General features: G+C 41.7%; 1 protein-coding gene across 1 annotated transcript in view; it reads left to right on the top strand.

Moving 5' to 3' along the window:
• Positions 1-15797, top strand: part of LOC110373906 (uncharacterized) — a 32758-nt gene extending 16961 nt beyond the window's left edge. The window contains exons 6-21 of the mRNA XM_064041730.1: positions 56-201; positions 752-855; positions 3522-3708; positions 4134-4243; positions 4738-4933; positions 6154-6326; positions 6803-6966; positions 7335-7464; positions 9682-9847; positions 10522-11124; positions 11495-11606; positions 11987-12119; positions 12644-12798; positions 13251-14140; positions 14555-14812; positions 15213-15797. Coding sequence (XP_063897800.1) covers positions 56-201; positions 752-855; positions 3522-3708; positions 4134-4243; positions 4738-4933; positions 6154-6326; positions 6803-6966; positions 7335-7464; positions 9682-9847; positions 10522-11124; positions 11495-11606; positions 11987-12119; positions 12644-12798; positions 13251-14140; positions 14555-14812; positions 15213-15249 — 3564 coding nt within the window. The 3' untranslated portion in view covers positions 15250-15797. The remainder of the gene's footprint in view (positions 1-55; positions 202-751; positions 856-3521; positions 3709-4133; positions 4244-4737; positions 4934-6153; positions 6327-6802; positions 6967-7334; positions 7465-9681; positions 9848-10521; positions 11125-11494; positions 11607-11986; positions 12120-12643; positions 12799-13250; positions 14141-14554; positions 14813-15212) is intronic.
• The last annotated feature ends 5795 nt before the right edge of the window (positions 15798-21592 follow it).

Here is a 21592-nt window from a genome sequence, read left to right as displayed (position 1 = left end):
TTTTTTGCTAATTTAACTGGGATTTGAAAACTATAACATGCATGTTCGCTTGTAGGAGGTGTCAAGCGAATGGTGTGCCGCCCACTCTGAAGCGATGTCGCCCAGAGACGTGCCGGAGTCGGAAGGCGTCAGCAACGCCGCGCTGCTGGCCGTCTGCCCGCTGCTGGTGTTCGCTGTGGCAGTCGCCGTCTTGTACTGGAGGTGAGTGTACCGCTAGCTAGCCCCCGACTGGTGTGTCTGAAGCGATGTCGCCCAGAGACGTGCCGGAGTCGGAAGGCGTCAGCAACGCCGCGCTGCTGGCCGTCTGCCCGCTGCTGGTGTTCGCTGTGGCAGTCGCCGTCTTGTACTGGAGGTGAGTGTAACTTGGACTGGTTTGTCTGTGATCTACTGGTAGCCTGAAAGACTCCTCAGCAAAGCTTCCAAAGAATACCGGATATTCAGGACCCGATCGATTGATCAAGTTGAGCTCCAGACACATGGCCTCGTTGAGTAAGAGTCTAACACGTCCTTTCGCTGCATCCAGAAGGTATATTTGGAAACGAGCTGCTAGATCGCAGTAGCTTTGCGCAAATAAAATAAAATGGGGTTTCCACCTGCCCCAATGTTTTTAATTTTAATGATTTTTATATGTCAGAAAACAGAACAGCCTTAGGTACTTGACAAAATTATTGTGATAAATGTGGACGATACTGATGAGTTTGAGTTTGTTGGAGTCAGAAATAAAACCACAGAGTTTTCTATTTTGTTTTAGGTGCAGAGCCCGTTTGAGTAAATGCATCAGTGCTGCCTACAATTACTTGGAGGAAGGAGGCGAGAGGGCAGTCAGGGCGCCACTCAACTCTTATAAAAAGCCAGGTAAGTTATACAAATACTTGCTTCCACTGGCAGTTTCACCTGTTTCCTGAGGGGACTATTTCCCGCATTCGGGTAGTCTATATATTTACTCATGTATAAGTTCTATTACTGGGTGCATCAACATTTCTTTAGCCGTTTGTGCGTGAAGAAGTAATGAAGATAATAAAAAAAGCAAAAATCACTTTATTTTGTTTCACACACGTTCCTAATCACGGAACTTTTGTATGTGTGTTTGTGTGTACACGCATACATAAGCTTTTTTTGGACAATAAAATATTCAAATTCTCTTGCTAGCAATTTTAATAGAAACTTACCTGCTATGGTCTAAAAATCTTCATCTACCCCATGGCAGTGGTAAACTGCTCCCCGCTAGTATCGTGCGCGTCTGGCGCGGCGGAGGGCGGCGCGGCTGCGGGCGACGCGTGCGGGGAGCGAGCGCGTCCGCCCCGCATGGCGGGCGCGGGGCAGCCCGCGGTGCCCGCGCTCAGCTTCCCCGCACATGTCGAAATGTTTTAACTGTCTTTTTTGTTCACAAAATATGTTTTAGGTACAAAATAATTTACATGTATAAATACAAAATGATTTTGCTAAATTACATGACAGTTAAAACATTTCGTCATTAATTTTTCATTCTTCTGATATTGTGAAATGTATACCGTGTGACGACAGAAATAGCGTGCATAGGAAGTGGTGAAAAGCGGGCATTTAGGGGGCTATCTTTTGTTTTTGACGTTCGAAAAGTGTTGATTTATTAGCCTAAGTAGAATAAATGTTTTTGAGTATATTAAAATTGTTGTTACGTGGCAGTGGTAAACTGCTCCCCGCTAGTATCCTGTGCTTCTGGCGCGGCGGAGGGCGGCACGGCTGCGGGCGACGCGTGCGGGGAGAGGGCTCGTCCGCCCCGCATGGCGGGCGCGGGGCAGCCCGCGGTACCCGCACTCAGCTTCCCCGCACATGTCGAAATACTTTAACTGTCTTTTTTATTCACAAAATGTGTTTTAGGTACAAAATAATTTACACGCAAAAATGCAAAATTCATTTTGTTAAATACATGTCAGTTAAAACATTTCGTCATGAATTTTACACTTTTTCGAAATGATGAAATAAATATCGTGTGAAGGCAGAAAAAGCTTGATGATATCTTGTTTTATGAAAAGCATATATATTAAAAACTTATCTTGTTGTGGTCTTAAAAACTTTGTTCTATGTTATCTTGTGGCAGTGGTAATATTAACATGATTTGGTCTAAAATCTCTTATTATAATGTTGTGGCAGTGGTAAACTGCTCCCCGCTAGTTTCCTGCGCGTCGGGTGCTGCGGAGGGCGGCGCGGCTGCGGGCGACGCGTGCGGGGAGCGAGCGCGGCCGCCCCGCATGGCGGGCGCGGGGCAGCCTGCGGTGCCCGCGCTCAGCTTCCCCGCACATGTCGAAATGTTTTAACTGTCTTTTTTTTTGCACAAAATGTGTTTTAGGTACAAAATAATTTACCTACATGTATAAATACAAAAATCATTTTGTTAAATAGATACAAGTCAGTTAAAACATTTCGTCATTTATTTTTCATTTTTTCGAAATGATGAATTAAATACCGTGTGACGACAGAAATAGCGGTGAAATAGTGGTGAAAAGCGGGCGTTTTAGGGACTGTCTGTTGTTTTTGACGTTCGAAAAGTGCTCATTTTTCAGTCTGATTAAAATAAATGTTTTTGAGTTTATTAAAATTGTTGTTACGTGGCAGTGGTAAACTGCTCCCCGCTAGTGTCATGCGCGTCTGGCGCGGCGGAGGGCGGCGCGGCTGCGGGCGACGCGTGCGGGGAGAGGGCCCGTCCGCCCCGCATGGCGGGTGCGGGGCAGCCCGCGGTGCCCGCACTTAGCTTCCCCGCACATGTCGAAATGTTTTAACTGTTTTTTTTGTCACAAAATGTGTTTAGGTACAAAATAATTTACAGTTAAAAATACAAAATTAATTTGTTAAATACATGGCGGTTAAAACATTTCGTGATTAATTTTACATGTTTCTAAAATTGTGAAATATATACCGTGTGACGACAGAAATAGCGTGCAAGTGGTGAAGAGCGTTCGTTTTAGGGGCTGTCTTTTGTTTTTGACGTTCGAAAAGTGCTCATTTATCAGCCTAATTTGAATAAATATTTTTGAGTTTATTAAGATTACTATCTTGTGGCAGTGGTAAACTGCTCCCCGCTAGTATCCTGCGCGTCGGGTGCTGCGGAGGGCGGCGCGGCTGCGGGCGACGCGTGCGGGGAGCGGGCACCGCGGGCTGCCCCGCGCCCGCCATGCGGGGCGGACGGGCTCGCTCCCCGCACGCGTCGCCCGCACTCAGCTTCCCCGCACATGTCGAAATGTTTTAACTGTCTTTTTATTTACAAATTGTGTTTTAGGTACAAAATAAGTTACATGTATAAATACAAGCATGTTTTTGTGATGTCAGTTAAAACATTTCGTCATTAATTTTATATGTTTCTAAAATTGTGAAATAAATACCGTGTAATGACAGAAAAAGCTTGATGATATCTTGGTTCATGAAAAACATATATATTAAAAACTTATCTTGTTGTGGTCTTAAGAACTTTTGTTCTATGTTATCTTGTGGCAGTGGTAATATTAACATGATTTGGTCTAAAATCCCTTATTATACTTTCGTGGCAGTGGTAAACTGCTCCCCGCTAGTGTCCTGCGCGTCGGGCGCTGCGGAGGGCGGCGCGGCTGCGGGCGACGCGTGCGGGGAGAGGGCTCGTCCACCCCGCATGGCGGGTGCGGGGCAGCCCGCGGTGCCCGCACTCAGCTTCCCAGCACATGTAGCTGCATTGCATGCTGATGGCGATATTGGGTTTAGGTAAGAGAAATTATAGTATATTTTATTTATATTAATTCACCAAATGATTTTTTGATTTTTTTTTAAATATGAAATTCAAAAATTTATCAAAATAGCTATTGATATCGATTTCCTTACATGAAAGTTTAATTTATTACCATAGGTCGCTAACTATGTCTGTACTATGTGGTACTAAAATAATATTTAGTAATAAAGGACAAAATAAAGAAAATAAGGGAATTATCTTGTGATACTCTTATATTAAAAATCAATTCGACAATACTATATAAGCAGTATTAAAAAGTATTGTGTACCAAGTCACAATACCTACTATCCAAATTAAACTTTTGATTCATTCATTGAAAATTTACATGACCATGACAACCAGGAATGGTGTAAAGTGTGTATGTACTGTAATTTAATAATAATGTTTTCTTTTCTTACAGTAAAGAATATGAGATTGTAGTAGCGAAGTCAGCTGCATTGGGTCACACTAGTCATCACAGTCACAGACCAGAAAATAGACTGAAAAACAGATACTTGAATATCACAGCATGTAAGTAAAATTGTGATATATTCTTATAATAATTTTTGCTTAAAATGTTTGATGTTGTTGGTTGAATTTGTTAATAAAAATAAAATATAAACTACTCTGCTCGATATAATAAGAATTAAAGCTCATTTGTTGTTTAAAGGTGTATGTAGAACCGTCTCCGAGATTAGATAAACTTGCCTGTCAGTGGTTGTTTTCAATATTCGGTCTATCGAATGAAAATTCAAAAATCAAGTACTCAATACTGGAGACATACTTTTGAAGGGAACTCATGACAGAGATTATGTTTAACAGACAAAATAATAGTAAGAGCGAATATAACCAAACTGACGTTAAGCAGTGAAGTACTTGTTAAATTCTGCTTTAGGCATCTGCATCTTTCTTGCTGATATGTATTATAAATCTGTTGATATATTTCATGTATAAATCCTTTGATTTTGACCTAGCACTCCATTTATATTCGATATTCAGTAAATAATTGAATTTTGTTCACCCAGACGACCACTCCCGTGTCTGCGTATCGGCCGGCGGTCGTTGCGGCGCGGCGGGCTGCGTGGGCGCCGGCGCCGCGCCCGCCCGCGGCGCCTGCGACTACGTCAACGCCAACTTCATCGACGGCATGCTGCCGCAGCTGCAGCCGCACCACGTAGCCAGGATACGCAGGAAGCTGGAGAGGAGGAATAGACCCCACAGGTATGTTCACTTGGCTAGTACATCACCAGACAGTGTCTGTGGCGCCTGCGACTACGTCAACGCCAACTTCATCGACGGCATGCTGCCGCAGCTGCAGCCGCACCACGTAGCCAGGATACGCAGGAAGCTGGAGAGGAGGAATAGACCCCACAGGTATGTTCACTTGGCTAGTACATCACCAGACAGTGTCTGTGGCGCCTGCGACTACGTCAACGCCAACTTCATCGACGGCATGCTGCCGCAGCTGCAGCCGCACCACGTAGCCAGGATACGCAGGAAGCTGGAGAGGAGGAATAGACCCACAGGTATGTTCACTTGGCTAGTACATCACCAGACAGTGTCTGTGGCGCCTGCGACTACGTCAACGCCAACTTCATCGACGGCATGCTGCCGCAGCTGCAGCCGCACCACGTAGCCAGGATACGCAGGAAGCTGGAGAGGAGGAATAGACCCCACAGGTATGTTCACTTGGCTAGTACATCACCAGACAGTGTCTGTGGCGCCTGCGACTACGTCAACGCCAACTTCATCGACGGCATGCTGCCGTAGCTGCAGCCGCACCACGTAGCCAGGATACGCAGGAAGCTGGAGGGGAGGAATAGACCCCACAGGTATGTGGACTTCAAATCATCAGAGTGTCTAATTTCTTATCGGTCCTCCTCCATAAGAACCACCTCTTGGAACCGTGCACCTAGCTGTTGACACGTCGCTATACGCAGGAAGCTCGGAGAGGAGGAATAGACCTCACAGGTATGGTATTCTCCGTTTTGTAGGGAATTTTCAAATGATCCCTCGTTTTGAAGAGGAACGGAAGATAGATGCGGTACTCGAGACACGAAACTAGTTCATATTCCCAATGAGAAAATAACTAGATAAGGTGTGTAGGTATGCTCCATATCTGCGAAAAAAGAGAGTTATATTACAGTTTCAGTGACTTCATTTGTTGCAATTCACTGGTGACAAATAGTTTCAGATCCATATAGAGCAAATGCGCCTTTGCAGGAAATATTTTGTATTGAAAAAATTTAATATGTAGTTTTTAATGAGTATTTTCACCTGCATTACTTGTAAGACTGTCATAATTCTCTAGATAATTTTGCGTTTTATCTTAATTTACATAATTGTTTCTAATTTCAAATACTATGATTTAATAACCTTACGTTAGTATATAGTAGTGTAGAAAATGCAATACACCACAATATCTATTCTCCCCTCCACAGACAATCGTCAGTAAAACCAACGAAACCGCCGCCCAATCTCGCAGAAGGCATAGAGTCTGCCTTCCTCAACATCGAGTTCTCCGGCATCGTGGAGTCTGACGAACAGAACTCGGATTCTGACAGTGATAGGAGCGATTCTGACTCGGATCTCGACGACGTGTATGTTGATATCGGTGAGTGAGTAGATTGGTTGGGATTTTAAAATGTGTCAAGATTTTTTGAAGTATATAATACAGTTCTGTGAGTATGAAATGTAGGAATTTGAGTCTAGACGCCATTTCTATGTCACTGCAAGTTTGTGTTCCATAGGCTTTAGTGAATGGATTGAACAATGAACTGATAGTTGGATAGGGATATCATAACACGCATGCTTCACCAAAGCGGAGCGAAGCAGTGAAGTTTCTAAACATCGTATTGGTACAATATATAAGCTCAGAAATATGCAAAAACTATTATTTTTGCTTATTTAAAAACTCCGATCCGCATTACTTTATGAACTCTGGGCCCAAAAATGAATCATTGCATTACCTTCTCCAAGACAGAAAAAGTTTTGGCGAGTCGTTTTCTCGTACTATTTTTTTTTGTAATTTTTAAAGTTATTACACCTACCTCTGCCTCCCCCCATTTATAAATACGATTTGTATTGCAGAGGGCGTACCAACCCGCGTGAAACTAGAATGGCTTGTTTGGCGACGGCGGTACATCGCGACCCAGGGCCCCACGCCGGCAACACTGGACGCCTTCTGGCGCATGATATGGCAACACCGAGTGCACACCGTCGTTATGATCACTAATCTCGTCGAGAGGGGACGGGTATGTATTCAAATTTGGTACACGTTTAAACGTCAGCAGTAAATTATAGAAGACGGAGGAAAGGTCGCGTTAATACAGTTCCTTTGACTTTTTATATGGATGTCAAAATGATTTTTCACAAACAGGGTGTCTGTTAACTACGAATAACGTGCTCGAAGCTACCATTTATCTTTCCCGCGACCATTTGTAACGTCCCTAAAAACTATGCATGATGATGACATTGATATCATGATACCTGTTTATAGCCTGCTACAGGTGTACTAACATCTGGTTACTAGAAGCCGACTCCAACATAATTGGATAAAGGCTAGATATATGATGATGATGCTTATTTGTAGTGTAATATAAATGTTTATATATTTTTGCAGCGTAAATGCGACATGTACTGGCCGGCGGGCGGCGCAGGCAGCTCGGCGGAGTTCGGCGGCGTCCGCGTCACGTTGTTACACGAGGACGTCCGCGCCGCCTACACCGTGCGGCACATGCGGGTGCACTACTGCACCACTGACCCTGATAGAGTAAGTACATGCGACATGTACTGCGTCCGCGTCACGTTGTTACACGAGGACGTCCGCGCCGCCTACACCGTGCGGCACATGCGGGTGCACTACTGCACCACTGACCCTGATAGAGTAAGTACATGCGACATGTACTGCGTCCGCGTCACGTTGTTACACGAGGACGTCCGCGCCGCCTACACCGTGCGGCACATGCGGGTGCACTACTGCACCACTGACCCTGATAGAGTAAGTACATGCGACATGTACTGCGTCCGCGTCACGTTGTTACACGAGGACGTCCGCGCCGCCTACACCGTGCGGCACATGCGGGTGCACTACTGCACCACTGACCCTGATAGAGTAAGTACATGCGACATGTACTGCGTCCGCGTCACGTTGTTACACGAGGACGTCCGCGCCGCCTACACCGTGCGGCACATGCGGGTGCACTACTGCACCACTGACCCTGATAGAGTAAGTACATGCGACATGTACTGCGTCCGCGTCACGTTGTTACACGAGGACGTCCGCGCCGCCTACACCGTGCGGCACATGCGGGTGCACTACTGCACCACTGACCCTGATAGAGTAAGTACATGCGACATGTACTGCGTCCGCGTCACGTTGTTACACGAGGACGTCCGCGCCGCCTACACCGTGCGGCACATGCGGGTGCACTACTGCACCACTGACCCTGATAGAGTAAGTACATGCGACATGTACTGCGTCCGCGTCACGTTGTTACACGAGGACGTCCGCGCCGCCTACACCGTGCGGCACATGCGGGTGCACTACTGCACCACTGACCCTGATAGAGTAAGTACATGCGACATGTACTGCGTCCGCGTCACGTTGTTACACGAGGACGTCCGCGCCGCCTACACCGTGCGGCATGCGGGTGCACTACTGCACCACTGACCCTGATAGAGTAAGTACATGCGACATGTACTGCGTCCGCGTCACGTTGTTACACGAGGACGTCCGCGCCGCCTACACCGTGCGGCACATGCGGGTGCACTACTGCACCACTGACCCTGATAGAGTAAGTACATGCGACATGTACTGCGTCCGCGTCACGTTGTTACACGAGGACGTCCGCGCCGCCTACACCGTGCGGCACATGCGGGTGCACTACTGCACCACTGACCCTGATAGAGTAAGTACATGCGACATGTACTGCGTCCGCGTCACGTTGTTACAGGACGTCCGCGCCGCCTACACCGTGCGGCACATGCGGGTGCACTACTGCACCACTGACCCTGATAGAGTAAGTACATGCGACATGTACTGCGTCCGCGTCACGTTGTTACACGAGGACGTCCGCGCCGCCTACACCGTGCGGCATGCGGGTGCACTACTGCACCACTGACCCTGATAGAGTAAGTACATGCGACATGTACTGCGTCCGCGTCACGTTGTTACACGAGGACGTCCGCGCCGCCTACACCGTGCGGCACATGCGGGTGCACTACTGCACCACTGACCCTGATAGAGTAAGTACATGCGACATGTACTGCGTCCGCGTCACGTTGTTACACGAGGACGTCCGCGCCGCCTACACCGTGCGGCACATGCGGGTGCACTACTGCACCACTGACCCTGATAGAGTAAGATATAGACCGCCTTTCATAGTCAAGGTCTTGAAAAAAGATGTAGTTGCTGGGACCAAGTTCCAAGCACCTAAATTTTTAATCGACTTCCCAAAAAGGAGGAAGTTATCAATTCGTTGGAATCTTGTTTTTATGTACCATCAAGTAGAATTCTGTTTTATTGGGAAGTGGGAGCGTCAACACCGTCCTGAACGTGCTAAGCCATAAATTGGACAGCCCCCCTCTGGGCCACTGGGTTCAAGCACAAATGCTCAACCACCACAATGCATGTGTTTGAGTCTGCAATGGCCAGTGAATACCTAAATTGAATGGAATAGAATTATGATTTGAAGTTTCAATTCATTATTGGTAGGTGTGAGACATTTAACAGGTCACCATCCCATAAACTACATAAAATTCCTCTTCTAATTCTACCTTCTCTTTCCAGGGAAGTACACCAAGCAGCGGTGACAGTTCCAGCAGTGGTACAGACGGCAGGACAGTGGTACAGTACCACTACACCGTGTGGCCGGACCACGGTACGCCGCGGCACCCGCTCGCTGTGCTACCCTTCGTGAAGGCGGCCGGGAAACATTCCTCTACTGTGCTGGTGCATTGCAGGTAAGCTTCACATTGTGGTGACAGCTCCAGCAGTGGTACAGACGGCAGGACAGTGGTACAGTACCACTACACCGTGTGGCCGGACCACGGTACGCCGCGGCACCCGCTCGCTGTGCTGCCCTTCGTGAAGGCGGCCGGGAAACATTCCTCCACCGTGCTGGTGCATTGCAGGTAAGCTTCACATTGTGGTGACAGCTCCAGCAGTGGTACAGACGGCAGGACAGTGGTACAGTACCACTACACCGTGTGGCCGGACCACGGTACGCCGCGGCACCCGCTCGCTGTGCTGCCCTTCGTGAAGGCGGCCGGGAAACATTCCTCCACCGTGCTGGTGCATTGCAGGTAAGCTTAACATTGTGGTGACAGCTCCACCAGTGGTACAGACGGCAGGACAGTGGTACAGTACCACTACACCGTGTGGCCGGACCACGGTACGCCGCGCCATCCCCTCGCTGTGCTGCCCTTCGTGAAGGCGGCCGGGAAACATTCCTCTACCGTGCTGGTACATTGCAGGTAAACCCATGGCTAAGTTACAGCTCATATTGATGGATTAAAAGGCTTGGTGCGGTTGGTCCATGGATGGGGTAACATCATAACATGACCTGATCCTCCGTGTTTTGGAAGGGACGTTAAAATAGTGGGTCCTGGCTGTTATTTGAACATCATTGGTAGTCGTTAAGGGTAGTCGAGAAAGTTTAATGCTTTTTTTTATATTTCAGTACGTTATATGTATTACATCTAAGAATACTGTTTACTAATTGCAGTCATTACAAGAACACATTTATTTAAGTATCATGTGCAAAAACACCTTAACAACCCAATTTAAACTACCTTTACTTCCACAGCGCCGGCGTCGGCCGAACAGGCACCTACATAGTACTAGACGCCCAACTAAACCAACTAAAACTGACCGGTACTCTCTCACCCCTGGGCTTCCTCTGCCGCGCCCGAACCCAACGCAACCACCTCGTTCAAACCGAGGAACAGTACGTCTTCGTACACGACGCCCTACTAGAGCACGTTCGCTCCGGCGACACAGAAGTAGAATTCCCTAAAGCACGACAATATCTAGCGAAGCTCCTCGAACCAATCTCCGAAGAAGAACTAGCTGTTTTAGACTTAAATCCCCCCAAACATAAAAGTACCAACGACTTATCAAATGGTGTGGAAAACGGCGAAACTTCAAGTATTAAATCCAGTCAAAATCCTAGCGAAAAAGAAGTACTAGAGAATGGTAGCCAGATGTCTATAAAGACGGATGATTTGAACAGTGAACAGAGTAAGTCGGTTAAGGATTCGGAAGGGACTGATGAGCCTAAAGAGGGAATGGTCAATGGAGAGGAAAATGAAGGGGTGTATGATTTGGCGCCGAGGTCAACTGATACGTATAGCAAGAAAATGCAGGCGTATAATAATATGACTGATACGGAGAAGGAGGAATTGAGGAGGTAACTATTTAATCAAAATTTATGTTAACTTAAGTAGCTCTTTTATTAGCGGATTTTCAGATTTTTTGACATTTTGATGTCAGAATCCGCGGTACAGAATTTTGCACGGAATTTGTAACCGAGCTGAAAATACGAAAATCTTTAAGTTCGGTAGAATATTTCAGAAGTTATTAATCAAAATCATTGGAGTTATTAATCAAAGTAAATCATTGAAGTAGTTACTTTTACACTTTGCTTTGATTGACCAGCATAATAAAATGAAATAATAATAAACAACAAACTATTGTCAAATACATTAATACATAACAGACATTGTAAAAAAGTTTACACGTGTGCAAAATTTATTTAACAATAACATTTGTTTTTTCAGAGCGAATCGTGCAGAAAACTACGCGTTGTTAGAGCGCATGCGCTCGTTAGCGAACCGACATCACACGTACCAAGGACCGCCGCCCGTCAACTTGCTCGAGAAACAGTTTCTGGTGAGTTTATATTACTTACCTAAAAAGTTATTATTTAAAGAATATATTTTAGCTGATAAATGATGTACAGTTGGATGTAAGTAGGGTTTCGAGCTGTTTAGTGAGTATTTTGAGGACAATAATTATTTAGATAATATAAATGTTGTTAGGTTTTTATGCCAGTTTTATTAAGAGCTTGACAAAGAAATTAGTTACAATATTGATGATATTTAGAAGTCCACACCCTGGGATGTGGAAAACAAAAAAGAAAAAAAAATAGGGAAATCAAAAAACTAAATATTAATATAAATTGTAATTTTTTTGTATGCAATTTGAATCGTACATGACAGTACATATAAAATAAAATGTTTTGCCATAAATCCATCACCTTTCCCCTTCAGCTAATAACCCGTTCGTGCGTGGAGGCCAGCGTGTGTGCGCGGGCGCCGCACAACGCGGACAAGAACCGGCCCGGCGGCATCCTGCCCTCCGACTCCGCGCGCGTCATGCTCGTGCCCAAGCCGGGGGTCGAAGGTATGTGCCATATGAGCTCACTACATAGGCAACGAAACATGTATATCAAGGGAATGTCATAAAGAAAAATCTCATAGAGAAACTAGCGTTGCCAAAATGCAGGTGTTCGGGGGACGAGAAACGTCACTGTCTCTACCTTCATACGCCTTCTATGGAAACCGGCCATTTTTTTAAAACTAATCGATTTAATTTGTTAGATAATCAAACATTTTAGTGAAGTGAGTATTTATTTCAAGATTTACGGATTTTACGGCAACGATCGTTTCGTACGCGTTTTATGACCGCGAGTGTAAATAAATGATTACCGATTTGAGCAATGATGTCCATATACCTAACCCGCAAATACGTCAAACCGAGTATGTATATGTATGGCAAGGTCCGCTAGTCAGAAAGCGCTGTTGCATTTTGAGGATTCAATATTTCGATAATATCTCCCCCTTATTTCTTTGAAATAAAGCGTACCTACTTTCTGAATTACTCATTGTTTCCAATTTTGAATCTGACACATTGGTATGTTTACACAGGTAGTGAATACGTGAACGCATCATGGGTCTGCGGTAGGCGGCGCGTCAGAGAATATGCCGTCGCCCAACACCCGGCCACCGGCGCCGACCTGTGGCGTTTGCTATGGGATCACACGGCACAGCTGGTGCTTCTACTCTCCGACACCACTGATCCGGTAATATACGTGAACCATGATAACCGCCACTCCCAATATTCTGTCTATCTTTGGTTACTTAAGATAGGAATTATGGGCCTTTTTTATGGGAAATCGTCAAAGGATGACCGCACCCGCTGTGGGTAAGCAGCGTGAGGGAGTGTCAGGCTCTTACTGATTAAAACCCATCATGTTCCCTCTTAAGCCCTTTATGCAACGGCCGCGGTAACTTTTTCTAACAATCCCGTAGCCCCGTCACGCCCAGGGTCTTCTCAGGGAATTCTATCTCTAGTAAGCAAATCAACAGAGGTTAGAATATTGGGAACGGCTGTTAGTAACTCGTCGACAGGCGTCGATCTGTGGCGCCTGTTATAGTAGCTGACCACCGACACCACAGTCTTTACTAAAACGAATGAAAAACTATAAAGCAAAATATTATTTCCAAAAATTACAATTTTACATTTCTCCAACAGGAATGCGAAATATTCTGGCCAACGGAAGAAGAAAAGGAACTGTTCGTCGCCAACTTCAGAGCTAGTTTCGTTTCAAAAGAAACGTACGTGGCTCATCGGAAAGTTGACAGGAAGACCCCAGCTGAATCTCCCGTCGAACCTGAGACGAACGGATACAGGAGACAAGAGAGTAGCGACTGTGCTGATGATGAACGACTGATACCAGAGAACGGGTCCCCAGTAGCTGATACCGAACCAGCTTACCGCTTCGACAGAACTGAATTGAGGCTTGAACGCCTCAGCGCCGGCAATAGAGACCTATCAGCAAGAAAATCAATAGCAAACGGCGACCTCTTCTCCTCGCTATCCGAAAAGAAAAACGGCCCGAAATCACCCCGATCACCCTCCAAAATGTCCCTTAAAAACTTTAAACTAAGCTCCCCAACTAAGTTCAAGTTCCCCGACTGGGGGAACAGGACTGCCGGGTCACCTCCCGACACGGCTCCCCCTCCCCCACCCGTCGCCCCCGCGTTATCCGTCGAAGAGGAAGCCGAACTCCGTCGCCCTTGCTACTACTTCGAGAAAGTCGACAAAATACCTGAAGATATACCATTGGACAGAGTGATAGAAGTTACAAACGTCAGTGTGCATTCTTTACAAGATGACTATCAGTTAAGTGTTAAGTTTATTAAGTGCAGTCGGTGGTTGGACGGTGAGACTACTGACTACGTTCAGGGTAGGCCGGATGATAATGAGTTTGTGAAGGCAGTGAGGCATGCAGCCAGTGAAAGTGATCGGGAGCAGGCGATAGATAGGCTTATAGAGCCTTATAAGGACTCGTTTGCACTGGTTGAGTATGTTGCCGGATGTCAGATGGAGTATAAGAATGGACCGGTCGTTGTTGTTGATAAGTGAGTATTGTTGTTGATATTTTTATGATAATGTTTCATCTGTTTTACTGATTGATTGCAACTCCACTTAAATAAATAGTATGACACAGTTGTCTGCCTTGTCGTGTCTTAGGTTCGATTCCCGGGCCAGGCAAAACAGGCGGATTTTTAGAAAATTTCACAAAATAGCTCTTTGTCAGTAGTGGATAAACCGTTGTTGGTAATTGATAAACCCCTGTATTGGTGATCGCTCACTAGTAGTGTTAGTAAGCCGTCCCTCGGGCTATGAGAATTTACTGTACACTTGTGTCTGTACGTATGTTTGTGCACTATTAATATCCCATTGCAGCTGGCTGAGCTCCTTACAGGATAGCATAGTCTGGACGCCATTATTATTTATTATAAAATTTACTAAACATCTCCCACCCATTTTAGATACGGCGGCTGGAAAGCCATGAACTTCTGCACCATGTCAGCGGCCTGCGGCGGGGCCCGGGCTGCCGCCGCCCACGACCCGGGCCTGGCCTACCGCGCCGCCCACGACGAGCGAGCCTCGATATACTGCTGGGCGGCGCTGGGGGCTCATGCGCGGACGGCGCCGGGCGATGCGAGGGCGCATCACCATGCTGCGTTGTTAGCGGCGTATTGTGCGCTAGCAGCCTATGGTCAGCTGCTCACTAATACTAATCATAGGTGAGACAAATCGTTGTTGCATTGTGTTTTTTTATTTACCAACAGTTTCTGTTTACAAATTAACAAAAATAGGAGGTTGTAAAGAATAAGGTTGCTGTCAATTTACTTTGCCACTATGAAAGCAGCATTAGTCAAATGAACTCCGTCTGAATAAAATACTTTTTTGAATTAAAAAAAAAACTGTTTCCCGCGATTTCACTCCCATCCCGAGGGAACTATTTCCCGGTTACAATAAATAGAAGTCATATATTCAAAGTACTCTTATAATCAGCGCTTTTTGAAGGTCAAGATTACAAAAGACAGCCCCCAAAAATTACCGCCCTTCACACTATTTCCTGTGCGTGTTTACTAGACAGAAGAAATGGTCGAACAAATAATGAAAACAATTTTATTTCGACAGGTATCCACAAGAAACGCCCGAACAAGAATCTCGGTAATACCATTTCACATGTAAGTAAATAAATACTCAGCGCGTTGTGTGTTCGTCTGTGCCTACCCCGCCGAATCATCGTAAACTCGTGAAGCCTACACGATGTAACTCTCACCAGGATAGGCCAGTGAAAACAGTGTGAAAGTCTACGATAAAAACACAGCCTTTTTCTGCACAAATATGGTGGATATAGAAGGCTTCTAAAATCCGATAATTAAGACGTTTAGATCAGTGTTATGCAGTGTCAAATAACAAAAATATGGTGAAAAATATAAGGTTTCCAAAAATACCATAGCTAAGACTTCTAAGTGTTACTCAGTGTCAGAAAAACAATTTTGGTGTTTCTAAAGCTTCCGAAAACAATTGAAAAGCATGTTAGAGTGACTGAAAAGATATAGCGGTATACAGAATGTTGCATCATCTCTTTTTGGCGCAACATAAGACAAAAGCATGCTTTTTGTGAGAACTGAACTGCATGATTTTTAAGCTTATATTTATGACTGAATTTTATATCAAACTTCATATGTAAATATAGGGTGGCTGGTAATTAGAGACCTATACTTAAAATTGTGATTTTGCTCATGATAAAATATTTTTTTCCAATGGTACTCTTTTATATATTTGTTAGTTTAATAACAATTGCAAAACAAACAAAGTTCTAAGTTTGAAACAGCTATTAATTTATTTGTGACTGGTAATTTGTGTTACCAGTAATTGGTATTACCAGGTAATACTAATTGCCATTCAATTGGTAATAAGTATTACTAGTCACCCTATATACCTGAACCAGTTTCGCTTGGTGAATTTGAAAAACAACTTTTTATAGAATACTTGAGAAATGTCATTGTATTTTACAGTTTAATCGCTAAATGAATGTTTCTTATTATGAAAATTATGACGAACAAAAGTGAATCTTATATCAATCAACTTACGGGCTAGTCTTGATATTTAAAATAGACGATTTGTAATGTTTTAAGTTATGGCGGGTAAGGATAGATAATTTATTTCAATAAGTTTTACGGAAATCTAAAATAATCTTAATTTTATTTTCTATCAAATTAGCAAGCTGATCTGACTAGGCCTTTTTACTCTGACTTCAAAGTTATAATAAATCTTTTAAAATAGAAATTCGTTCTAGAGTGAATAAAATGCATGCAATAACTGTAATATTGTTTAAATTATAAAGTCAAAGTAATAAATAAATTCTATGTACCCGCCGTTTCTTAAACTTAAAGCAATTCCAACACAGTGATACAAAAAACAGTTAATCAATTGTATACAAAAAAAATACAAACAAAATTATAAATAGTATTAGAGTAGAAAACATTATAATCGTATTTTAATAAATTATACTCAACATTGGTGCGTCGAAATTCCTATATACATTATAGATTTTTTTGTATAAAATTGACTAACTGCTCGGAAGCAATAAATGAAGTCACATAGGGTTGTTTATTGCGTGCAACGTAAAGTATCGATATCGATAAGTTATGGGGATTACAAACGTAATGCTTTTCTTATGAAATAAGCTGTGGTTGTGTACTCAGATATTAGTGAAGGATTCTATCGATATTTCTAGCGAGTTTTTGTATGTCGGCCATGCTTTTTAGGTCTTGGTTGGGTTTAATTAAAATTTCAAGTGAAATAAACACGAATTCCACTATTTTATATAGTGGAAATTGTGCTATTGTGGTAATTGAATTTGATACGCTACGTCCGATGTATTTTAGCAAGTCTGAATTTATCCCGTTGGCTGAGCATCAGACATTTTTTTTAAATATCGACTGCATAGCTAAATGGAACTAACTTTAGATTTGTTAAGATTCCTCGTGCATCGTAGTGGACATGCAAAGTAAGTGAAAGTGAAAAGTGTTCGAAAATCAATGATAACGCTGTTTTTTTTTAAATATGAGTATAGAAGGCCAAAATTAGAATCTGTATACCAGTATAAATTCCTTGATCAAGGGAAACTTAACAATGGGGTCAGAAATGTTATCAAATATATCTACAAAAAAAAACAATTTAAGAAAGTTACTACATCACAAAAAAATGCCTTTGATAGGCATTACTTTAAAACATGACTTCAAATCATTTTGAAACATTTCTGATCTTCTATGAATGCTACAAACAATGTTTTAATAGCCATTATTTTTTAAAACTTAGTCGCAGTGCAATAGATGTGTTACGCATTTAAAATATATATACATATTTTTAAATATTATTATTTTTTTCTAGCAAAGTATTAATCGTCTATGAAGATATTTTGTCAATGTCTGTGTTTTATTTTCTAATTAAATTATATACATATAAATAGGGATGTATCGTGAATAGGTGTATAATTGTCGGGTCGACGAGTTTCTGCGGCATATATTTTTTTAGCTAACTGTACTGTACGTAAAGTAGTACAATTCGGATGTAAGTTGAGTATTAAAATTGTCGTCAAAAATATAATTTTTAAACGTTTTGCTCAAATTAATTAAATGTCTGTAGATTTCTTTACCTAATTTCAAGTAAATTTCTGGTGTGTTAAAATCTAAAATGGTTCTTTTCTCAATGGATGTAAAGTACATTTTAGCAATGTTATGCCCACTCGTCCCCTTGACTCGTGTAATTCCTATTAAATCAAGTTATGGTCCAGTATTTTTTATTATAATAATTGTAATCTAGTTATTATCGATATAATTGTGAAGACTGCTTATTGGTGGTTCGTCAATTAAGGAATTCAACCTCGGATTAACGGGTTCCGTTTGGGTTCTGCGGAGGTATTACCAAGATTTAGGAGCGCTCGACGAAATATTTACGTCCTAAGTGCCCTTTCACACGATCCAACATAAGTTAGGTTGTGTGTTGGGTACTAACCGTCGCATTGAATGTTGTGAAGTGGTCGAGTTACAATTTCTATGTTTTTTAAACAAGTGTTCAACACTTACCAATTAATTTAGTTGCCCAACAACCAGTCGCTATTGTCATAGCTCAAATTTTATAATTATTTGTTCGAACTTCGATCACTTCACAGGGCAACGAAAAGCATATTAGAGAAATGTAAATTGTATGTAGAATGTGAGAATGGCGGGTTTTGTTTGTGCGCCGACGTCCCGTGCGTGCCATTTTAGGCTTAGATAAATATACGCATAGATAGTTTCAATTATATTGCCCTATAGATTAGGTAGGTATGCTGGATTTTATTAGAGAAAGTTTCCCTTTCATTTTAGCCTATTTTAGTGACATATTTTTTTCTATTTTCTGGTAGTATTGTACCAACTTACTCTGCATTTTAAAGCTAAACGTAAACAATTTAGTTCTGCAGTTTTTTTTAAGCAAATACAGTTCAAGGTATTTTTCAGCGCATTTATTTGCATTAAAGAAAGTTTAAATTAAAAGTTTTTTCGCGCAAACATCCCGCCTATCGGTTAACCAAAGATGCGAGTATGTATAGTATTTAACGATGGTAGGTGACTGTAGGCAACTGTGTCGCGGCTAATTAGAATAACTAGATTAAGGTTATCCTATTCTGTAATTAACTGTTATATTTATAATCGTGAAGCTAAGCTGTTTTTGTTGGGGTTCAGTAAAAATATTAATGAATAACGTCAAATAATGTTACCGAACACATATTGTAATTTTACAATCTATAAATAGCCTTTGAATTAAGTACTGAATTAATTATCCTTATTATAGGCTATTTACGTGTTATAAAATAATTCTCAATTTATATCAGCAACGTTTTATCAAAAAATAATATTTTTACTGCGTCCCTCAAAAACAGCTGAGCTCACAAACATTTGACATAATATCGTTTAGAAACTAATCTTTGGCTCAATTTCATAATCTTTTACATGCAACAAGTTATTTTCGAAAAATTCCAAATTAGGTTTCACACAATTGTTTATTTCAAACATTAAAAACATTTTAAATATACGACAAATTGTTGCAGGGTATTGTCATGCAATCATGGAATGTCATTTACAATTATTTCTTAAGGTACATTTTGAAGTCTTACTGTCGACTGCAACTGCCGACCGCACATGCAGTGACTGCATGGAGTCGGCCGCAACACGTGCAGTCGCTGGTAGATATCAAAATCAGATGTCTGATAGCGACTGAACATGCTTTTGGTTTTGTATTTCTGTTTGTTTCAATGCAGTCCTATTAACACATTAAGTTACACAAGATTGACTACAACATCATCTTAATTTTATCTTTTTGTCAATCACAAGCACTACTTGCTTCTCATCCCACTTGTCATTGGCATCGATATGGATTGCCAATTTGCCATAAATAAAAATAGAATTCAAAATGGTTTCATACATACAAACCAGTAGTGCAGTCGCGGCAGGTGTGGTTGGCAGTTGCAGTCACTGCTAGAATTCAAAACGTACCTTTAACGTGCCTAGTTTGTGCAAATTTTGCATTTTGCTTTTCTATAGTCTAAATAGTCTAAACAAGCTATTTATAAGGCCAGAGTCACACACCAACAAGAGATTAATGTTGATGTAAATGTTGGTCGTTCGTGAGCTCGGGGCCTAATTTAACGACTATGTTTGTACTGTGTGAGTGTAGTATGTAAATTTTTGTCACTCATATTGTGTAGACTAAGCCCTATTACACTTTATATAGGCACACCTATTTAGTTGACTAAATTTATTCATTTGTTTACTCGTGAGTAATAGTTTGGCATTAATGGGAGCTTGCAACAAGCTTTATAATTATTTAGTCGACTAAATACGTGTGTCACATTTATTATTATAATTCGAAAGAATGCTAGAGTAAAAACTAAATGTTCCATGTTGTACGTACGCCCGAGAGAAGTGTTGCTGTAGCTTTTAAGATGTAAAAATGTTGCAAGGTTTTTATTAATGATGATATTAAAAAAAAACGTAATTATTATCCGTAATACCGCCTTCTTACGAACTGTATTGTGCCAATTTTTAATACTCCCTGTGCAATTGACGCATTCCATGGTTTTTTTTATTCGTTTCTCAATTGTTTTGTCCCCAAATTAATTAGTATTTTAGCAGCGAACATATGTTTTTTTTTTAAGTTAGCAACATTTAATGATGGCACGTTCCAAGAATAACGTCTTTTTTTACGAAATTCAGTATTGTATCCCAGATTGTGAAAAGAATAGATAATTTTTCGTGACATCGACAAGAAAATATATGATTCACTGTACTAACACAAATAGTTCTTATTTTTTGTATTTAGTTTGTAAGCAAAGTGATTGTACTGTTTAATTTTGTATAGAAAAGTGCATGATGACACGTTTTTTGAACAAATGAAAATTTGGGATGTTTTTTACAATATACTGACTTTAAAAAAATGGTACTGACTCACTCTGTTGTACCATATTTAATGATAGATCATAGATATGTAACCCAATACGAATTATGATACGATGAAGTGAGTCGATACCTTTGTTTTCGGGTCTTATCTCAATAATACCGCACTATTAGTTTCTAGAAGCACAAAATATTATTTTATTGACGATTTTGAGTACCATTTTAGACTTTTTATTTTTTTATAACAAAGTTATGCGCTGGACCGCAACTTTTTTTTCGTACAGTCAGCTGCAAAAATTAATGGAAAATTGTATTTATTTTCTCTTTTTTATTGGTTAAAGTATAATTAAGAAAGTTCTAAGTAAATGTGCTCTAAAGATTTTAATTTAAAAATGTAGTAAAGGCTTTTTGATATAAAAATCCACATTGAGAAGTTAAAGTACCTACCTATTAGATTTCGCGTCTCGAAGTAATAATATTACGAAAGTTCCTTATTTTAGATCATGTCAAAAAAGCAAGCTTGGTTTGCGATTCATAGATGCGGCTATGGTTATTTGAATTAATCTCTACTAAAAAAGGTTCGAAACACAAAACCAAGCTTTCTTTTTTTTGACAATAACTTCAAGATGTCTTCGTAAACATCATTTGGCTAGCCTTTTCCCAATTATATTGGGGTCGTAAAGCTAATTTGTTTTTCCAGTTGACTGTAACCAGTTTTAGTTAATGTCGGTAAAGATCATGTACAGTTTTTGTTTGTGTCGAAAAGTTTAATTTTGTACGTACACTTTTGTTTAAGACATCACACTGTAATTGTAAATCTTAAGCAGACTTATTTATTTTTTATGTAACCGCCTGTATTATTTCAATTGTAAAAATATATAAGAAATTATCTATATTTGCGTTTCATTTTGTACTTACTTGTACTGTTCTCAACCAAATCAGACACCTCCGTTTTTAGGGTTCCGTATCACACCAAAGGGTAAAACGGGACCCTATTGTTTTCGGTCCTCTGTCCGTCCGTCCGTCTGTCACCAGGCTGTACCGTGATAGTAAGATAGCTGAAATTTTCAA

Source organism: Helicoverpa armigera, chromosome 26 (genome assembly GCF_030705265.1).
Source record: "Helicoverpa armigera isolate CAAS_96S chromosome 26, ASM3070526v1, whole genome shotgun sequence".
NCBI classification, from domain to species: Eukaryota; Metazoa; Arthropoda; class Insecta; order Lepidoptera; family Noctuidae; genus Helicoverpa; species Helicoverpa armigera.
This window is presented reverse-complemented; position numbering and strand designations above follow the sequence as displayed.